The sequence below is a fragment of the Castor canadensis genome, chromosome 1 (genome assembly GCF_047511655.1).
Source record: "Castor canadensis chromosome 1, mCasCan1.hap1v2, whole genome shotgun sequence".
Classification (NCBI taxonomy): Eukaryota; Metazoa; Chordata; class Mammalia; order Rodentia; family Castoridae; genus Castor; species Castor canadensis.
Window position 1 is genome coordinate 145,004,968 of NC_133386.1, and position 22,622 is coordinate 145,027,589.

Below are 22,622 nucleotides of genomic sequence, written 5' to 3' on the forward strand. Positions count from 1 at the left end.
GAATGAATATTGAAGGCTGTAAGAGAGAAAAAACAAATAATATACAAAGGTAAACCCATTAAGTCACAGCAGACTTCTCAACAGAAATATTAAAAGCAAGAAGAGCATGGAGTGAGGTCTTCCAAGCACTGAATGAAAATAACTTCAATCCTAGGGTACTTTACCCAACAAAACTATCATTCAAAATAGATGGAACAATAAAAGTCTTCCATGATAAACAGAAACTAAAACAATATATGACCACCAAGCCACCACTACAAAAGATTCTCCAAGGAATTCTGCACACAGAAAATGAAAACAAACAAAACCATGAAAGGGCAGGCAATACCAAACCACAGGAAAAGAAAAGGCAAGGTAGTAAAGAGTAACATTGATTCAGCTACACATAATCAAGCCTCTAATCAACAAAGACAACTACATGACAGGGATCACCAAGTACTTATCAATACTAACACTAAATGTTAATGGACTAAATTCCCCCATCAAACGACACTGATTGGCAAACTGGAATAAAAAGGAAGCTCCAACAATCTGCTACCTACAGGAGACCCACCTCACTGACAGAAATAATCACTGGCTGAAAGAGAAAGGCTGGAATACAACAAGACAATGGTCCCCAAAAACAGGCAGAGGTAGAAATACTTATCTCAGACAAACTAGACTTCAAACCTACATTGATCCAACAAGATAAAGAAGGACACCCCATACTGATAAAAGGGGAAATACACCAAAAGGAAATAATAGGGAATTCCAAGATGGCAGCTAGAGGGAGGAAGCAGAAAGTGTGCCTCCAATGGTGAAACCTTGGAGAGATACTGGAGACACACCTTGCAGGCAAAACCACTGAGAAGAGGCAAAACTTTGACCCCTCCACACCTCCAGCCTGCGCAGAGAATCTCCACGTCACGTTAAATGGAGAAACCAGGAGGGCCCCGGGCCACCAGTCACCTGCACACAGACATGGACCATAAGGTGAGCTAAGTGGTACATGGCACTCCCACAGACAACCCTGGGCCAGATCAACATAGCCCCCTGGAGATACCGACCCCCACCCAGGGAAAAAAGAGAAACTGAGTAATAAGCAAAGAGGGTGGGGTGCACTGAGCACCGAAGAGGGGGTGAGGGGAATCCTTCCCAGGACTGTAAATAAACAAGCCAGGTCTGGCCGGAGAGGCTCCGGCCGGAGCGGGGGTGCACGCCCAGCAACCAGGAGCAGGAAAGCTTGTAAAAGTAGTGGTGGAAGGAAAACTCCACAAGAGAGGGGGGAAGACCCACTTCCCACGTCAGCTGTAAACAAACACACAGGCCAAAAAAGCAGGTGCAAAGTCACCTCCCCCAGTGTGGTTGGAAAGGGGAAAGCTTGTAGCAGTGGTTTGTGCACAGGAGAATGCTGAGTAAACAAAGCCTGAGGGGCCAGGGGAGTGTTAAGCTCACCCCAGGGATCTGCATAAATAATACCTCCAGCAACAGCAGGCTGACAGCAGTGAGCAGGCAAGCCCCAGCCATAGATAGCCATTCACAGACCTGCCTCTAGACTCTTTTTTTTCTCTCTCCCTACCTTTGATGAGAAAACTACCGAACTACACCTGCATGCTGAAAAATTACTGAAACTGTATTGCATTTGAACTTGGGACACTTTGTGGGGATTTTGTCTGTGTCTGTGCAGTTTTGTTCTACTTTATGCATCCCCTTTGATGAGACAACAACAGAACAACATCTGAGGCACCATCTCCAGGATTGGAGGCTGAACAGACCAAAATTATTAAGACTGAAACTTCATTGCATTTTGTTTTATTTTATTTTATTTATGTATATATTTTTTTCTTTCATTTAATTATTTTTTATTTTTATTCTTATCTTTATTCTTTTTGTTTTTTATTTTCAGTCCTCTCTCTGTCTCTCTAATGCCTTTTCAGCTTATGGTTGATTACTACACTGTCTCTCCCTGTTTATATGTTTGAAACGTTTTTTGTTTGTTTCTTTGTTTTGTTTTTTTTCTTTATACTTGATTATTTGTTTTTCCCTTTTCCTTTAACTTCTTTGCTTACCATCCCCTCTCACTCTTCCATTCTAAATATCACTAGTGCTATTATTATAAGACAGAAAATACTTAATTGCACACAGTACAGGGACAATAACAACACCAAGGGCAATGATGGGAAGACAGAAAAAACAGGAAAACCTGTTTCCCCATAGCAAAAAATTAGTACAGGAATGAGAGGGAAATGAAGAAAACAGATACTCTGATACGGACACCAACAAAATAAAGATAAACTATGCCAAAGAACCCAATAGAGCACACAAGAATAATTTAAAAGAAGACATACTACAGGTACTCAATGAGAATTTAATAGAGGTGATACTGGACATGGGCAACAAAAAATGTACAGAGACACTCAAGAAATTCCAAGACAACAAAAATAGACAAATTGAAAAAACAAAAAAAGAAATTAAGGAAACCATAGAAGCACTGTATAAACACGAAAGTGAAACAAAGAACACGTTAATAAAGAGATAAAAGAACTCAGGACAAAAATAGATAACATTAAAGAGGAAACCACCCAGGTAATGCAAAATCTCAGAAAAAAGAATGAAACAGAATTGCAAAACAAAACGGAAAGCCAATCCAGCAGAATAGAACAAACAGTAGACAGAAGCTCAGAACTTGAAGATGAAATGGTAATTAAAGGAAAAACCAAACAACTATTAATTAAACAACTCAAGACCTGTGAAAAGAAAATGCAAGAACTCACCGCCTCCATCAAAAGATCAAACTTGAGAATCATGGGCATAGAAGAAGAAGAGGTGCAAGGGAAGGGAATGTGTAATATGTTTAACAAGATAATAACGGAAAATTTCCCAAATCTAGAGAAAGATATTCCCATACAGATGCAGTAAAAGTAGAACTCAACAACAAAAGTAAACATAAAAAATATGCAAACAGCTGGAAACTAAATAACTCACTACTTAATGAACAATGGATCATTGATGAAATAAAAGAGGAAATTAAAAAGTTCATGGGTGTCAATGAAAATGAAAACACAACCTACTGGAACCTATGGGACACAGCTAAGACAGTCTTGAGAGGAAAGTTTATAGACATGAGTGCATATATTAAAAAGACTGAAAAATCCCAAATCAATGATCTAATGATACATCTCAAACTCCTAGAAAAACAAGAACAAGCAAATACCAAAACAAATAGAAAGAGACAAATAATAAAAATAAGAGGTGAAATCAACGAATAGAAACCAAAAAAACCACACAAAGACTTAATGAAACAAAAAGTTAGTTCTTTGAAAAAATAAACAAGATTGATAGACCCCTGGCAAACCTGACTAAAATGAGGAGAGAAAAAACCCAAATTAGTAGAATCAGGAATACAAAAGGGGAGATAACAACAAACACCATGGAAGTCCAGGAAATCATCAGAGACTACTTTGAGAACCTATATTCAAATAAATTTGAAAATCTTAAAGAAATGGACAGATTTCTAGATACACATGATCATCCAAAACTGAACCAAGAGGAAATTAATCACCTGAATAGACCTATAACGCAAAATGAAATTGAAGCAGCAATCAAGAGTCTCCCCAAAAAGAAAAGTCCAGGACCTGTTGGATTCTCTGCTGAATTCTATCAGACCTTTAAAGAAGAACAAATACCAACCCTCCTTAAACTGTTCCATGAAATAGAAAGGGAAGGAAAACTGCCTAACACATTTTATGAAGCCAGTATTACACTTATCCCAAAACCAGGCAAAGACACCTCCAAAAAGGAGAACTATAGGCCAATCTCCTTAATGAATATTGATGTAAAAATCCTCAACAAAATAATAGCAAACCGAATTCAACAACACATCAAAAAGATTATTCACCACAACCAAGTAGGCTTCATCCCAGGGATGCAGGGGTGGTTCAACATACGAAAATCAATAAATGTAATAAACCACATTAACAGAAGCAAAGACAAAAACCACTTGATCATCTCAATAGATGCAGAAAAAGCCTTTGATAAGATCCAACACCATTTCATGATAAAACCTCTAAGAAAACTAGGAATAGAAGGAAAGTACCTTAACATTATAAAAGCTATATATGAAAAACCTATAGCCAGCATTATACTTAATGGAGAAAAACTGAAACCATTCCCTCTAAAATCAGGAACCACACAAGGATGCCCACTATCTCCACTCCTGTTCAACATAGTACTGGAATTCTTAGCCAGAGCAATTAGGCAAGAAGAAGGAATAAAAGGAATACAAATAGGTAAAGAAACTGTCAAAATATCCCTATTTGCTGACGACATGATCCTATACCTTAAAGACACAAAAAACTCTACTCAGAAGCTTCTAGACTTCATCAATAGCTATAGCAAGGTAGCAGGATATAAAATCAACATAGAAAAATCATTAGCATTTCTATACACTAACAATGAGCAATCTGAAAAAGAATGTATGAAAACAATTCCATTTACAATAGCCTCAAAAAAAATCAAATACCTAGGTGTAAACCTAACAAAAGATGTGAAAAACTTCCACAAGGAAAACTATACACTTCTGAAGAAAGAGATTGAGGAAGACTATAGAAAGTGGAGAGATCTCCCATGCTCATGGATTGGTAGAATCAACATAGTAAAAATGTCGATACTCCCCAAAGTAATCTACATGTTTAATGCAATTCCCATCAAAACTCCAATGACATTCATTAAAGAAATTGAAAAATCTACTGTTAAATTTATATGGAAACACAAGAGGCCACGAATAGCCAAGGCAATACTCAGTCAAAAGAACAATGCAGGAGGTATCACAAAACCTGATTTCAAACTATATTACAAAGCAATAACAATAAAAACAGCATGGTACTGGCACAAAAACAGACATGAAGACCAGTGGAACAGAATAGAGGACCCAGATATGAAGCCACACAACTATAAGCAACTTATCTTTGACAAAGGAGCTAAAAATATACGATGGAGAAATAGCAGCCTCTTCAACAAAAACTGCTGGGAAAACTGGTTAGCAGTCTGCAAAAAACTGAAACTAGATCCATGTATATCACCCTATACCAAGATTAACTCAAAATGGATCAAGGATCTTAATATCAGACCACAAACTCTAAAGTTGATACAGGAAAGAGTAGGAAATACTCTGGAGTTAGTAGGTATAGGTAAGCACTTTCTCAACAAAACCCCAGCAGCACAGCAACTAAGAGATAGCATAGATAAATGGGACCTCATAAAACTAAAAATCTTCTGTTCATCAAAAGAAATGGTCTCTAAACTGAAGAGAACACCCACAGAGTGGGAGAAAATATTTGCCAACTATACATCAGACAAAGGACTGATAACCAGAATATACAGGGAACTTAAAAAACTAAATTCTCCCAAAACTAATGAACCAATAAAGAAATGGGCATGTGAACTAAACAGAACTTTCTCAAAAGAAGAAATTCAAATGGCCAGAAAACACATGAAAAAATGCTCACCATCTCTAGCAATAAAGGAAATGCAAATTAAAACCATGCTAAGATTCCACCTCACCCCTGTTAGAATAGCCATCATCAGCAACACCACCAACAACAGGTGTTGGTGAAGATGCGGGGAAAAAGGAACCCTCTTACACTGTTGGTGGGAATGTAGACTAGTACAACCACTCTGGAAAAAAATTTGGAGGCTACTTAAAAAGCTAGACATCGATCTACCATTTGATCCAGCAATACCACTCTTGGGGATATACCCAAAAGACTGTTACTCCAGAGGCACCTGCATATCTATGTTTATTGCGGCACTATTCACAATAGCCAAGTTATGGAAACAGCCAAGATGCCCCACCACAGATGAATGGATAAGAAAATGTGGTATCTATACACAATGGAATTTTATGCAGCCATGAAGAAGAACGAAATGTTATCATTCGCTGGTAAATGGATGGAATTGGAGAACATCATTCTGAGTGAGGTTAGCCTGGCCCAAAAGACCAAAAATTGTATGTTCTCCCTCATATGTGGACATTAGATCAAAGGCAAACACAACAATGGGATTGGACTATGAGCACATGAAAAAAGCGAGAGCACACAAGGGAGGTGTGAGGATAGGTAAGACACCTAAAAAACTAGCTAGCATTTGTTGCCCTTAACACAGAGAAACTAAAGCAGATACCTTAAAGCAACTGAGGCCATTAGGAAAAGGGGAACAGGTACTAGAGAAAAGGTTAGATCAAAAAGAATTAACCTAGAAGGTAACACCCACGCACTGGAAATCAATGTGAGTCAATGCCCTGTATAGCTATCCTTATCTCAACCAGCAAAAACCCTTGTTCCTTCCTATTATTGCTTATACTCTCTCTACCACAAAATTAGAAATAAAGGCAAAATAGTTTCTGCTGGGTATTGAGGGGGGGAGAGGGAGGGGGCGGAGTGGGTGGTAAGGGATGGGGTGGGGGCAGTGGGGAGAAATGAACCAAGCCTTGTATGAACAAATGAAAGAAAAAAAAAACCACCCAAAAACCTCTACCTAGAACCTTCTAGACATCATCAATACCTATTGCAAGGTAGCAGGATATAAAATCAACATAGAAAAATCATTAGCATTTCTATACACTAACAATGTGCAATCTGAAAAAGAATGTATGAAAACAATTCCATTTACAATAGCCTCAAAAAAAATCAAATACCTAGGTGTAAACCTAACAAAAGATGTGAAAGACCTTTACAAGGAAAACTATACACTTCTGAAGAAAAAGATTGAGGAAGACTATAGAAAGAGGAAAGATCTCCCATGCTCATGGATTGGTAGAATCAACATAGTAAAAATGTCGACACTCCCAAAAGTAATCTACATGTTTAATGCAATTCCCATCAAAACTCCAATGACATTCATTAAAATGATTGAAAAATCTACCATGAAATTTATATTCAGTCAAAAGAACAATGCAGGAGGTATCACAATACCTGACTTCAAACTATATTACAAAGCAATAACAATAAAAACAGCATGGTACTGGCACAAAAACAGACATGAAGACCAGTGGAACAGAATAGAGGACCCAGATATGAAGCCACACAACTATAACCAACTTGTCTTTGACAAAGGAGCTAAAAATATACGATGGAGAAATAGCAGCCTCTTCAACAAAAACTGCTGGGAAAACTGGTTAGCAGTCTGCAAAAAACTGAAACTAGATCCATGTATATCACCCTATACCAAGATTAACTCAAAATGGATCAAGGATCTTAATATCAGACCACAAACTCTAAAGTTGATACAGGAAAGAGTAGGAAATACTCTGGAGTTAGTAGGTATAGGTAAGCACTTTCTCAACAAAACCCCAACAGCACAGCAACTAAGATAGCATAGCTAAATGGGACCTCATAAAGCTAAAAAGCTTCTGTTCATCAAAAGAAATGGTCTCTAAACTGAAGAGAACACCACAGAGTGGGAGAAAATATTTGCCAACTATACATCAGACAAAGGACTGATAACCAGAATATATAGGGAACTTAAAAAACTAAACTCTCCCAAAACTAATGAACCAATAAAGAAATGGGGACGTGAACTAAACAGAACTTTCTCAAAAGAAGAAATTCAAATGGCCAAAAAACACATGAAAAAATGCTCACCATCACTAGCAATAAAGGAAATGCAAATTAAAACCACACTAAGATTCCACCTCACCCCTGTTAGAATAGCCATCATCAGCAACACCACCAACAGGTGTTGGCAAGGATGCGGGGAAAAAGGAACCCTCTTACACTGTTGGTGGGAATGTAGACTAGTACAACCACTCTGGAAAAAAATTTTGAGGCTACTTAAAAAGCTAGACATTGATCTACCATTTGATCCAGCAATACCACTCTTGGGGATATACCCAAAAGACTGTGACACAGGTTACTCCAGAGGCAACTGCACACTCATGTTTATTGCGGCACTATTCACAATAGCCAAGTTATGGAAACAACCAAGATGCCTCACCACTGAGGAATGGATTAAGAAAATGTGGTATCTATACACAATAGAATTTTATGCAGCCATGAAGAAGAATGAAATGTTATCATTTGCTGGTAAATGGATGGAATTGGAGAACATCATTTTAAGTGAGGTTAGCTTGGCCCAAAAGACCAAAAATCATATGTTCTCCCTCATATGTGGACATTAGATCAAGGGCAAACACAACAATGTGATTGGATTTTGAGCACATGATGAAAGCGAGAGCACACAAGGGAGATGTGAGGATAGGTAAGACACCTAAAAAATTAGGTAGCATTTGTTGCCCTTAATGCAGAGAAACTAAAGCAGATACCTTAAAAGCAACTGAGGCCAATAGGAAAAGGGGACCAGGAACTTGAGAAAAGGTGAGATCAAAAAGAATTAACCTAGAAGGTAACACACACACACAGGAAATCAATGTGAGTCAATGCCCTGTACAGCTATCCTTATTTCAACCAGCAAAAACCCTTGTTCCTTCCTATCATTGCTTATACGCTCTCTACAACAAAATTAGAAATAAAGGCAAAATAGTTTCTGCTGGGTATTGAGGGGGTGGGGGAAAGAGAGAGGGGGTGGCATGGGTGGTAAGGGAGGGGGTGGGGGCAGGGGGAGAAATGACACAAGCCTTATATGCACATATGAATAATAAAAGAAAAAAAACACATGAAAAAAATGCTCACCATCTCTAGCAATAAAGGAAATGCAAATGAAAACCACACTAAGATTCCACCTCACCCCTGTTAGAATAGCCATCATTAGCAACACCACCAACAGCAGGTGTTGGCGAGGATGTGGGGAAAAGGAACCCTCTTACGCTGTTGGTGGGAATGTAAACTAGTACAACCACTATGGAAAAAAATATGGAGGCTACTCAAAAAGGTAGACATTGACCTACCATTTGATCCAGCAATACCACTCTTGGGGATATACCCAAAAGACTGTGACACAGGTTACTCCAGAGGCACCTGCACACCCATGTTTACTGTGGCACTATTCACAATAGCCAAGTTATGGAAACAGCCAAGATGCCCCACTACTGACGAACGGATTAAGAAAATGTGGTATCTATACACAATGGAATTCTATGCAGCCATGAAGAAGAACGAAATGTTATCATTTGCAGGTAAATGGATGGAATTGGAGAACATCATTCTGAGTGAGGTTAGCCTGGCCCAAAAGACCAAATAAAAATCGTATGTTCTCCCTCATATGTGGACATTAGATCAAGGGCAAACACAACAAGGGGATTGGACTATGAGCACATGATAAAAGCGAGAGCACACAAGGGAGGGGTGAGGATAGGTAAGACACCTAAGAAACTAGCTAGCCTTTGTTGCCCTCAACACAGAGAAACTAAAGCAGATACCTTAAAAGCAACTGAGGCCAATAGGAAAAGGGGAACAAGTACTAGAGAAAAGGATAGTTCAAGAAGAATCAACCTAGAAGGTAACACCCACGCACAGGAAATCAATGTGAGTCAATGCCCTGTATAGCTATCCTTATCTCAACCAGCAAAAACCCTTGTTCCTTCCTGTTATTGCTTATACACTCTCTACAACAAAATTAGAAATAAGGGCAAAATAGTTTCTGCTGGGTATTGTGGGGGGGAGAGGGAGGGGGTGGAGTGAGTGGTAAGGGAGGGGGTGGGGGCAGGGGGGAGAAATGAACCAAGCCTTGTATGCACATATGAATTAAAAAAAAATGTTCCTGGAAGTTAATGAAAATAAAAACATGACCTACCAGAACCTATGGGACACAGCAAAGGCAGTCCTAAGAGGAAAGTTTACAGCCATGAGTGCATATATTAAAAGGACAGAAAGAGCTCAAATCAATGATCTAATTCTACATCTCAAATTCCTAGAAAAATAAGAATAAGCAAATCCCAAAACAAGCAGAAGCAAATGCCAAAACAAGCCGAAGCAAAGAAATAATTAAAATATGGGCTGAAAGGAAAAAAAAATACAGGCTGAAATCAATGAAATAGAAACCGAAAAACCATACAAAAAAATCAATGAAACAAAAAACTGGTTCTTTGAAAAAATAAATAAGATTGACAGACCCCTGGCTAACCTGATAAAATGACAAGAGAAAAAACCCTAATCAGTAAAATCAGAAATGCAAAAGGGGAGATAACAACAAACACCATGGAAATCATCAGAGACTACTTCGAGAGCCTATACACTAACAAATATGAAAATCTTGAAGAAATGGACAGATTTCTAGAAACTTACAATAAGCTCTACGAAAACTAGGAATAGAAGGAAAGTACCTCAACATTATAAAAGCTGTATATGACAAACCTACAGCCAACATTATACTTAACAGTGAGAAACTGAAACCATTCCCTCTAAAATCAGAAACAAGACAAGGGTGCCCACTATCCCCATTCCTATTCAACATAGTACTGGAATTTCTAGCCAGAGCCATTAGGCAAGAAGAAGAAATAAAAGGAATACAAATAGGTGAAGAAACTGTCAAAATATCCTTATTTGCAGACAATATGATCCTATACCTTAAAGACCCAAAAAACTCTACCCAAAAACACTTAGATACCATAAACAGATACAGTAAGGTAGCAGGATATAAAATCAACCTACAAAAATCATAAGTTTTCTATACACCAACAACAAACAAACTGAGAAGGAATATATGGAAACAATTCCATTCACAATAGCCCCCCCAAAAATTAAAAACCTAGGAATAAATTTAACAAAGGATATGAATGAACTCTGCAAGGAGAATTACAATCTCCTGAAGAAAGAGATCAAGGAAGACTATAGAAGATGGAGAGATCTCCCATGCTCATGGATTGGTAGAATCAACACAGTAAAAATGGCTATACTACTGAAAGCAATCTACATGTTTAATGCCGTTCCCATCAAAATTGCAATGACTTCCATCACAGAGATTGAAAAATCTACCCTGAAGTTCATTTGGAACCCCAAGAGACCATGAATAGCCAAGGCAATGCTCAGCAAAAAAAGCAATGCTGGAGGTATCACAATACCCGACCTCAAACTATATTACAAAGCAATAACAATAAAAACAGCATGGTACTGGCACAAAAACAGACATGAAGACCAGTGGAACAGAATAGAGGATCCGGATATGAATCTGGATAACTATACCTACCTCATTTTTGACAAAGGTGGAGAAAAGACAGCCTCTTCAACAAACATTGCTAGGAAAAGTGGTTACCTGTCTGCAAGAAACTGGAACTAGATCCATATCTATCACCCTGTACTAGTTCAACTAAAAATGGATCAAAGACCTAAATATCAGACCTGAAACTCTGACGTTACTATAGGAAGGAGCAGGAAACACTCTGGAACTAATAGTTATAGGTCAGGTCTTCCTCAATACAACCCCAACAGCCCAACAACTAAGAGAGAGGATGGACAAATGGGACTTCCTAAAATTAAAAAACTTCTGCACAACAAAAGAAATGGTCTCTAAACTGAAGAGACCACCCACAGAGTGGGAGAAAATATTTGCCAGCTATACATCAGACAAGGGACTGATAACCAGAACATACAGGGAACTTAAGAAACTAAACTCTCCTAAAATCAATGAACCAATTAAAAAATGGGCAACTGAACTAAACAGAACTTTCTCAAAAGAAGAAATTCAAATGACAAAAAGCACATAAAAAAATGCTCACCATCTCTAGCCATAAAGGAAATGCAAATCAAAACCACACTAAGATTCCACCTCACCCCTGTTAGAATAGGTATCATAAAAAACACCAATAACAACAGGTGTTGGTGAGGATGTGGGGAAAAAGGAACCCTAATCCACTGCTGGTGGGAATGCAAGCTGGTGCATCCACTCTGAAATAAAATTTGGAGACTTCTTAAAATTCTAATCATAGACATACCATATGATCCAGCAATCCCACTCCTGGGGATATACCTAAAGGATTGTGACACAGGTTACTCCAGAGGCACCTGCACAGCCATGTTTATTGCAGTGCTATTCACAATAGCCAAGTTATAGAAACAACCAAGATGCCCCACTATTGATGAATGGATCAAGAAAATGTGGCACTTGTACACAATGGAATTTTACTCAGCCATGAAGAAGAATGAAATCTTTTCATTTTCAGGTAAACGTATGGAATTGGAGAACATCATTCTGAGTGAGGTTAGCCAGTCTCAGAAGACCAAAAATTGTATGTTCTCCCTCATGTGCAGACTTTAGATCTATGACAAATGCAGCAATGTGGTTGGACTTGGATCACATGACAAGGGGAGAGCACATAGAGGTGACATAGAAATAGGTAGAAAACCCAAAACATGAAAGCATCTGATGTCCCCACTCCAGAAGAGTTAATACAGAAACCTTAAAGCGGAGGGCCCAGCAGGATGGATCCTGGTCTGTCCTAGTCTTCCTCATAGCCAACCAGGCTTGCCAGACCAACAATGTTTTCCTCCCAGGGGATGGGTCCCCTGTGGGTGGGCTCAACCACCTGGCCCCTGCCTGTAGTCTGGGGGCCTTTTGGGAGTCTCCAGCCTTCTTGGGACATCCATTCTTCCAATGCCCTTCCTGATGACAGTAGGCACATTGGTTTCGCCCCAGTTCCTCCCTAGGGCAGGGGCGTCCTGGGGGCATTTGCTGTCACACTTGGGGATTGCCTCTGCCTCTGCCTGAATTTGCTCACTGGTGCCCACCTAACTCTCCATCCAGGACTGCTGCAAAGAGGTCCATTTTCCTTTTTGTCTTCCTGTCAGCCTCCTAATTAGCCTCCTGATCTTGATTGATAAAAACCTTTGTGACCACCTCCAGGAACTGGCTAGTGTTCATTCCAGCAAATCCCTGCAGACTTTTGCTCTGGGCCTGAACAACAAATGTGGCATTAATCATCCTCTGGTTTTCAGTGGCTTCCAGGTCAAAGGGGATGTATAATCGGAAGGCCTCACATAAATGCTCATAGAACTGGCTGGGACTCTCATCTGGCCCTTGGAGGACTTCTGATGTTTTGCTCATGTTTGTGGCTTTTTTTCCTCCTTCCTTCATGCCTCCCAGTAATGCTCCTGATACCATTCAAGTCGTTAGTAATCTCGGCTATTATTGGGGTCCCTAGTGTGGGTCTTACTCAAGGAAATAGGCATAAGCATATGCTTGGGCATTTAGGGTGCCCTCAGGAGCATGATCTTCTAGCCACTTTAGAGCTGCCAGCATTATACAGCTCTGCTCTTCAGTATTAAATAGAGTCAGGAGAACCTGTCAACAGTCTGTCCAGGTGGGTTTGTGAGTCTAGATGATAGACTGCATCAAATCAATCATAGCCTGAGGTTTTTCTGTGAAAGAGGAGTTATGATATTTCCAGTTCAGGAGGTCTGTTGTGGTAAAGAGCTAGTAGACAAGTACCTGTCCTCCTCCTTGTATTTGGCCTTCCTGGTCACAATACATGGGGCTCTGGGCTTCCCTCACGGGCATCTGCAGAGCAGCTGGAGTCTGGGGAGAGGAGGGTCCTCTTTGGTCAGATGTTCTTGGTTGAGTGGGGAATGTGGGGTGAGCACTGGTGGACTTGGAGTGTGACTAATGTTCACAGGACTCTGGGAGGTCAGGAGAGTTGAGGCCCCAGAGGCTTCTCAACCAGATTTTACAGGTGTGAGTATCCCTCAAGCTTCCCCATCCAGTGTCAGAGGTAGGGGTGCAGAACTGGGCACTGGTGGCAGAGGTGGATAGAGTGGCACATAGGGTAGTGGCACCTCCTCAGGTTCCTCAGCCAGTATAGGCTCCTTTGCTTTCTCTCTACACTATGCAGCCACCTAGCTACCATAATCCTACAGGCCTATTCTAGATAAGGCCTGAGCTATGTGGGTCAGCTGAGAACAGCATCCTTCCAGAAATCAATATAGGGAAATTGTTCTTGGTGTCTGGGCTTTTCTACAATTACTCCATAAACTTCTTTAACCAAAGTTTTATCTAGTGACCCTTCCAGGGGCCATCCTACACCAAAAGCAGTACAATCTACTTCACAAAGGACTTTAAGCTTGTTAAGAGTTAACTTAACTCCATAATCTCCATTAAATCCTCTTTTTTACCATACACTCCAAGGGAGTGCTCTTACTCTGGCTTCTGCTAATCTCCTCCTGTTACCACTCTGTCAGACAGACAGGAGGGAGAGGGGTTTTGGAAAAGCAGCTGCTTCGTCTGTTTCCTGCCGCTCCCCTCTCAGGGATTTAGGCATCTCTTTGGCCATAGTGGGTCTGTATAAAACCCTGTTAGGACTCACCCTTGACCTTAAGAGTTCACCATGGAACTGAAGATTGGACTTCTCACTCACTTCACAGCTGGGGTGCATCTCAGGCTTGCACTTTCACACACTCTCACATAGCACAGTACCTCCACCCCGCTCCCCAAACCTCAGAGACACGGTTTCACCCCAAAAGGCAGTTATTGGCAGTCTCTGGGAGGTGATCAATCTCCCCTTCTGCCTCCTGGGCAGGCCTGAATTTGAACTCAGGTTCTTAGCAGTCTGATGAGCAGTGCTCCCCTCCCCTCACAGGTTCCTGTGTGTCTCACCGGGTCCATTGTGCATCTGAGGCCCTCCCCCAACTTGCCAGGAGGATAAATCCCTCCTCCAGATCAAGCTGCCATTGGCACCTAGTGGGATCTCCTCCCAGCAGTCCAGGGAACACACTCAGGTAACAGGGAGGTGATGACTCACTGTGTCTCCACAATCTTGGACAACGAGCCCCCAAGAAATGTTGCAGGAGGCTTTTAGCTAAGATACAAGACACTGAGGCAATTTACCAGGAAGGAATGTTTATTGTGCCAACACAGACCCAGTGGGCTTGTGTCCAAAGGCTGAGCCCCGAGAACAAAGGGGCTTCACCTATGTACTCTTGCAAGCAGGTTACAGAGGCAATAAAATTTTAAAAACAAGGTTTAGCCCATACATGATTATATGCAATTCTATAAGCTGCTTCACCTAGTGATTTAGTGCCCTTCTACCCCAATGTTATGTGACCTTCTTCACCTTTGAATTCCTTAGGTTTTATCTCTCTGCTATGCCATCCCTTCCTCCCTGCTACCTTATCAGAACTCAGGCCTGTTTATTTTCTTCTGATTCTCCTCCCTCCTACATCATCAGTCTAAAATAAGGCTAACTATCATCTTTTTTGTCTGGTAGTACTGGGGTTTGAACTGAGAGAAATGCGCCTGCTAGACAGGCCTTCCACCACTTGAACCAAGCCACACCTGAGTCTAACTATCATTGTCTAAGCAATATGGAAAACTGAAACTCAGAGAGTTTAATAAATCACTAAATATCACAATCTAGTAAGTTTCAAAGATTGTTTGTTTCTGGTGCTGGGCATTGAAACCAACACCTTTCCCACACCAGGCAAACATTCTACCATGAGCTACATCTCCAGCCCTCAAAGCTGTCTTTAAAATTAGGTCACTTAGAATTCAAAATTTTGAGCTTTTGTTTATATAACCTTACATCCCTGGAGCATGATTTTCCTTTTTTGAACTTCATCCTTTGCCATCTGAAGTTCTTTTGAATCCCAAAGGAGACTAGATTCAGTAAAGGTCAGATCCCCATGAGGAAGAGAAGAAAAAGGAGCTTAGGTGACTCAGAAACACCTGGGGGAAAATATAGCTTCAGCACTTCAACTGGCCCTGAGGATGAAGGAGTCACAGCAGGGAATAAGGCTCCCAAAGTAAGGGCTGGGAGCGTGGCCAACACAGAAAATGAGCTTTCATATGTGTGACCTGGTTCCAGCTCTAGCCATTCTTGGCTCAACCAAGATGGGAAATAAGACTTCTCTGGTTCTTCTGGCTCTTCTGAAAGAGATCTGGAGTGTTATATTACTAAAGAACATGTATAAAGTATGAATGTCAGACAACTGATCAAGGAAGATGTCCCTGTTGGACATAGGTAAGACTTATTTCCAAGAACCAAATCAACCAGGAGTCCCTCTCCAGGTTCAGTTGCCAACTGGACAAGGTATAGGCAGGATTTAGTGAGCACTTAATCCTCATCCTATTCCTACATTCACACTGAGAATAACTCAATTAGTTCTCCTCTCTCTGGGTCTCTATTTCCTTTGCTTGTGTCATACAGTAAGAGATCTATTAAACAAATTAAACGCTGTAATCAGGATTCTGCTTTTTGTATTATCTCTGGTCAAGCTCTCGGAATCAGGAAAATTGTCCTTGGCACATCTACAGGATGCATACCTCCTCCAGGCCTTGAATGTCCTCTGCTCAACTCACTAAAGACTTACCTCAGGGAGGTATTTCATGAGGCAGAGGACAGCAGGCCATACTACTTCTTTATGACAGTTCTATGGTTATAGAATTTTAGAAGAGTATATTCCTATTCCATGGACAGTCAGTCATAAGATTAGCAAATGTGTGTTCCTGGCGAATGTATGGGGGGACTGACAAGGAACCCATGGGCCAGCTATAGAGCACAAGTTTCTGCACAATTTCCCACACCACATACAGGGCACCAGTTCTTCCTCCCCAGTAGTTTCCAGAACGTTTATGGGAAACCCATCAAGTCCTTTAACCTGTGGTCTTCCTCCTCCCTGATCTTCTTCAACAGCATCACACACTGAACATCTCTCACAAAATGGGGTTCTAGTGAAAGTGACTTAAAAGGATGGAGGTGTATATGAAGTTTAATGGAAACTTCAGCAGCAATGTGCTTTAGAAATTCCTATATTCATACCATGTTCATTTATCAAAAGTACATATAAGTAGCATAACCTGGACAGGAATTGTGCTCATTCCTGTATATAGTCCTATGTAATTCTTGTGTGTATAACATATATTATATATTATAAAATAGGTCACTTTAGAATGTTTGAAAAAATCAGAAAATGAAATTACAGAGATAGTCCTACCCCTCTTCCTGCACTTGAGGTGATTATTGCTAAAATTTTACATATTCCTTCAGTCTCTTTTTCCTCTGCATGTGTTTCTAAAATTGGAGTATTAGTACTTATATGTATTTTTCTGAATATTTAAATTTACTGTTATAAGGTGGGCTTCACACAAAGGTAACAAGTATTCTTCAAAAGTGACCTATGTGGTTGCATATTTGCTTGAATTCTTGAGTCATAATTTACTTAGTCACATATGGATTGGTGTTTGTGAGTGTTTAACACTGTACTGTTACTGCACTGAACATGGTTACATGTGAAATCACAGGCTCTGAGACCCTGAGGAGGTTCTCAAAACTATGCATAACCACTTTAAGGGAGTTCATACAAATTTTCTAAATTGCTTTTCAGAAAAATTATGCTAATTTACAGCCAAAATCATAAATTTCAAGTTTATGATAAGTCTGGTCTAAGTTTGATGAGTAAAACTGAATTTCTGTTTTGTTTGCTGATTTGTTTCTATGTTACTTATTTTTGCTGCTAGGAAAATTGTATAATTTTATAGAACTATTCCTCATTATCATTTTGGATGAATCTTGTGTTTTCTATCTTTTGGAAGGAAACATTTTTCTCCTAATGATTTATATGACCTCTTTGTAACTCAGCTATATAAACACTTTTTATTATTTGCAGAATTACTGCAAATATTATCTCAAGCTGTTCATTTGTCTTTTAAGTGTATGAGTTGAGTCACATAGTTACTTTATTCTTAATTATATGTATCTATGCAAATATATAATAACACATCATCAAGGTGAATAATGACATTTGGTTATATGAGGGTTTGAACTCAGGGCCTCACATTTGCTAGGCAAACAATCTACTTGAGCCATGCCCCCAACACTTTGTGCTTTATTTTTCAGACTACATCTCAAGTGTTTTCCTCAGGCTGGACTGGCCTGGACCACAATCCTGCTATTTATGCCTTCACTATCTAGGATTACATACATGCACAACCATGAACAGCTTCTTTAATAGGACAGGATCTTACTAACTTTTACCTGGAATACCGTCAAACCACAATCCTCCTGATCTTCACTTCCCAAGACCCTGGGATTACAGGCATGAGTCACTGCATCCAGTTAAGGTGAATAATTTAGAAACTTAACACATAATCACATACTAAGACTAATATTTAAATGATTAAAATTCAGTAGCAGGTATTTATTGTATTTGGTTGATAATACAGGTTACACATGCCTACATGTTGCTCTCGTATCTTCCAGTTTTCCAGAAAAGGGATGTCTGTGATCACATGACTATGTCCCATTAATTTACACTGTAGTCCTCATATATCCCATGACTTTACTCTGTTTACATGTCCTGTAACACAGGGGGCTGGATTCTCCAGTAGTTTTTAGTTTATGTGCTATTTATTCTATCATCAATCCTTTGATTTCATTCAAAAATATGGGCTAATTTTGTGTATGTGAACATGAGCTAGTAAATATGAAATATATTTGTTAACATTGCCAAACATTTTCTGCAAAAAATTTGTATGTTTTGTTTTATTTATTTGTTAGCTCTTCAGAGAATTCCAAGTTTAGTGTGGTGTTATTTTTAAGAAATAATTTTCAACATTATCCTATGTACACATGTATAAAGAAATCACTTGGTACCCAAAATATGTATAATTTCATGTTTTATGTACAATTAAAAATACGTTTAATATAGCTTCAAAATTTTTTAAAATAAATGAATATTTTTATGCACAAACACTGACATTTGAAAATATTTTGAGAACCACATTGTTTACTAGGACATGATTTGTTGCTAGTCTTTCTTCAATTTTGCTTGTTGCTTAATGAATTCTCTTACTTATTAGATTTTTATTAGGTTGCTATCATTTCATCTCTTTTGCTACTTATTATATCTTGCTTGGTTGACTTCTTCAGGAACATAAATTATTGGTTATTTTGGTTTCTGTTTTCTACTTTGTATTTCTTTTTCTCCTCCTGCACTTGTGGGAGAATTCTGCTATTGTTACTTTTCTCATTAGACAGAATCAAGTGTATGATTTTTGCAATTATAATTTATTGCAATTTTATTACATTTTCATAATTACATGTAGAAACTATTTTTACACTTATCATCATCTTCATTTTCACCTCTGTCGGCTAGAAATCATTTACACATTATTAGGTGTCCTTGTTCCTCAGACCACCCAAAGTGCTATATAATATTTCTTATATCTTGGCCTTCATTGTGATTTTATAATTGATTGTTTAAGATTATTCAAATAGCCAGGCTCAAGCCTATAATCCTAGACTCTGAGGAGGATCACTGGTTGAGGCCTTCCTGGGTAAGAATTTCTTGAAACCCTCATCTCAACCAATGGCTAAGCATGGTGGTATTCACCCCAGTTATCTGGAGAAGCACAAATACAAAGATTGAGGTCCAGGCCAGCCTGAGCACAAAGCAATACTCTATCTCAAAAATAACCGATGCAAAAAAGGGTGGTAGTGTGGCTCAAGTCAAGGCCCTGAATTCAACCCCCAACACTGAAAAACAAAAAGATTATTTGTCTCCCTCATTAGAATCTAAACAATCATCTTCTCACAAATGACTCTATAGAAATTAGATAAATATAGAATTTTCTACATGGTTTAAGATTTCATCTCATGCTGTGGATGTAGCCCAGGGGTAGAGCACTTGTCTACTATGTGCAAAACCCTAGGTTCCATCCCTACAATTGCAAAAAGAAAAGAAGATTTTATCTCTTACTTCTTTTAGTGCAAATTAACTATTGAATGTTTTCCTTTGAAATTTTATTTTATTATTCCACATAGTTTCATTAAAATGTTTAAAAATCTGTTTTTTTAAATTTCCCAATTCTTGAATTAGTGGTATATTGAATATATTTACTTAATACTTATTTATATTAAATGCTTCTTAATATCTTGATTTTGAGAGCCAATAGACTATGTAAATACTGACAATCAATAATCACAACTTTACTGGACTAAAGATGAAGTGCTTAAGATTGTTCCCCATAATCAAAATAATCAAGAAAGAATGATTATTATGTGATTTGAAGTAGTCTACATTTCTTACACTTCCCAGTTTTGGGAAAATTAACTACAAGGTGTGATCAGTTTAGTGTACTTTCTTCTTATTTTCCTACTCTGCTTATTTCTTCTTATTTCTTCGTATTTTCCTACTCTGAAATCAACTTAAAATAAAATATACTAAATTATACTTTTTTCACTGCATACTTGGTCAAATTATTTTGGAAACTATTAATTTGAGCAATAAATAAAAAATTAAAATAATTAATCTTTGATTAGGGGAGATAAGAGACAGACATAAATAAAAAAGAATTTATAGCTTTTCCATTGGATTCTACTCCTTTGCCTCAGAAAATTACTTATTGAACACAGTTATTAAAGTATTTTAAGTGGGTACTCAAAATGGGTGTGCCTGGAAATGCAAAAATTTGTCTTAGAAAAGGTGGTCACAAGGTAAAAAATAGATCCTAAAAATGAGATAAGAAAAAGATAAGCCATCTTCCATATCAAAGCTTTGCAAATGTTTTCTTATGTCATTATTCTTAGAGAACAAAAGACTCTTCCTCAGCCAACAGATCCTGCCCTTACTTCTTTCCCTGACAGTAAGGAAGAATCAGAGAATTAAATCCAGAATCTGACTATTCCAATCGAGAATTTCTCTCCATTACCACACTGTGGATTTGCACGTATACCAATGACTACAGGAAACTGGACAAGAGTAAATGAATTTATTCTCATGGGCTTCTCTTCCCTGCCTGCTGAAATACAGTTGTTGCTCTTCCTGTCATTCCTAACCATCTACCTGGTCACCCTGATGGGAAACAGCCTCATCATTCTGCTTACCTTGGCTGACCCCATGCTGCACAGCCCCATGTACTTCTTTCTCAGAAACTTGTCCTTCTTGGAGATTGGCTTCAATCTAGCCATTGTGCCCAAAATGCTGAGTACTCTGCTTATCCCAGACACAGCCATCTCTTTCCTTGGCTGTGCCACTCAGATGTACTTCTTCTTCTTCTTTGGAGTGGCTGAATGCTTCCTCCTGGCCACCATGGCATATGACCGCTACGTAGCCATCTGCAGTCCCTTGCATTACCCAGTTATCATGAACCAAAGAACATGTGCCAAACTAGCTGCTGCTTCCTGGTTTCCAGGATTTCCTGTAGCTACTGTGCAGACCACATGGCTCTTCAGTTTTCCATTCTGTAACAACAAGGTGAATCACTTCTTCTGTGACAGCCCACCTGTGCTGAGGCTGGTCTGTGCAGACACAGCCCTGTTTGAAATCTATGCCATTGTGGGAACCATTGTGCTTGTCATGTTACCCTGCTTGCTGATCATGTGTTCCTACACTAGAATCGCTGTTGTCATCTTCAAGATTCCATCAGCTAAAGGCAAGCATAAAGCCTTCTCTACTTGTGGCTCACACCTGCTTGTTGTCTCTCTCTTCTATATATCCACAAGTCTCACATACATTCGGCCTAAATCAAATAATTCTCCTGAAAGCAAGAAATTGTTATCATTGTCCTACACTGTTGTGACTCCTATGTTGAATCCTATCATCTATAGTCTGAGAAACAATGAGGTGAAGAATGCCCTCAGTCGGATTTTCTACAAAGTCCTAGTCCTCAGAAACCACATTACATAGTCATTCTCTTTCCTTCTTTTTACATGTCCATCAGACTGAAACCCACTGTCCAAATGGCTTTGGAAAGCTTGTGGAAAGAAAAGAGCCCAGAGGTCATTTATACCTATTGTTACCCTCTGCCAAATGTCTATGACTTCCTGTTGTGGACATGAATGTGTTCCCTGAAAGCCAGTCCCCTGGCCTCAATTTCAATTCACAAGTAATGAGAGGAGGATTTTGAAGAAAAGGAATCAAAGTTTATTATTCATCAGGTGAAGAGGAGAATGGGAGAGTCAACATCTCAAAGATCTGTTACCCCTCTTCTGATGGAAAGTTCTCCTGAGGCCATTCTTAACTTCATTGTTTCTTTTGAAAGAGGAGTTCAGAGACTCAATTTGCATAAGTGAAGAAATGCATGTCCCAGAGTAGGTGCTGGCCATGGTTCCCCAAGTGCCCTGGTGCCACATCTCAGAAGTTGCATGTGTTGGCTGACAGGTTTACACCTCTTGTGGTAAAAGAGAAATAATTGGTAGAAGTCAAGGGTGTTAACCTTGAACTCTTCATACAGATAAAAGGGGAGAAATGGATGTTTGATTAATAAGAAAAGTAAACTGATCAGCAAGCAAGCTTTCTGCATGAAAAGTTTTTCCCTTTTGTAGTCCTGGTTACATTTTCCCTACTGTCAACTTATTCTCATTTCTATGGAAAAGAGGTGTCACAATCTTCAGTTTCCTACCTTTAGTTAATAACTAGGCCTAAGTAAAGACTCGGTTCTCCTCAGGAAAAACAGCCTTAATCACTTGTTACAACTATGACATACATAGCAGGTAGTGTGAAACTGTTTATAATGTATACTTGGGGACACACACTAGAAAACCAGCAGAAAATACCAAAGTAATAGTGCTGTGGCAATATTGTCAGACGAGAAACCAAGCGACACTCGGAGGAGTGGAGGATGTTATTTTATGCCAGCGGTGTCAGATATATACCATGTCTGAGCACTGAACAAAGGATTCACAAGATATTTAAAAGGCAGTGCAGGTCATCAAATTACAAGGAATGTGCTCTCCCATCAATTAAGGTCTAGTAGTGAGTTAG

General features: G+C 39.1%; 1 protein-coding gene across 1 annotated transcript; it reads left to right on the forward strand.

The window, feature by feature from the left end:
• The first annotated feature begins 20,594 nt into the window (after window positions 1-20,594).
• Window positions 20,595-21,545, forward strand: LOC109678614 (olfactory receptor 10A5-like). The gene has a single exon (XM_020154113.1). It carries the CDS (start codon window positions 20,595-20,597, stop codon window positions 21,543-21,545), a length of 951 nt encoding a protein of 316 aa, XP_020009702.1.
• The last annotated feature ends 1,077 nt before the right edge of the window (window positions 21,546-22,622 follow it).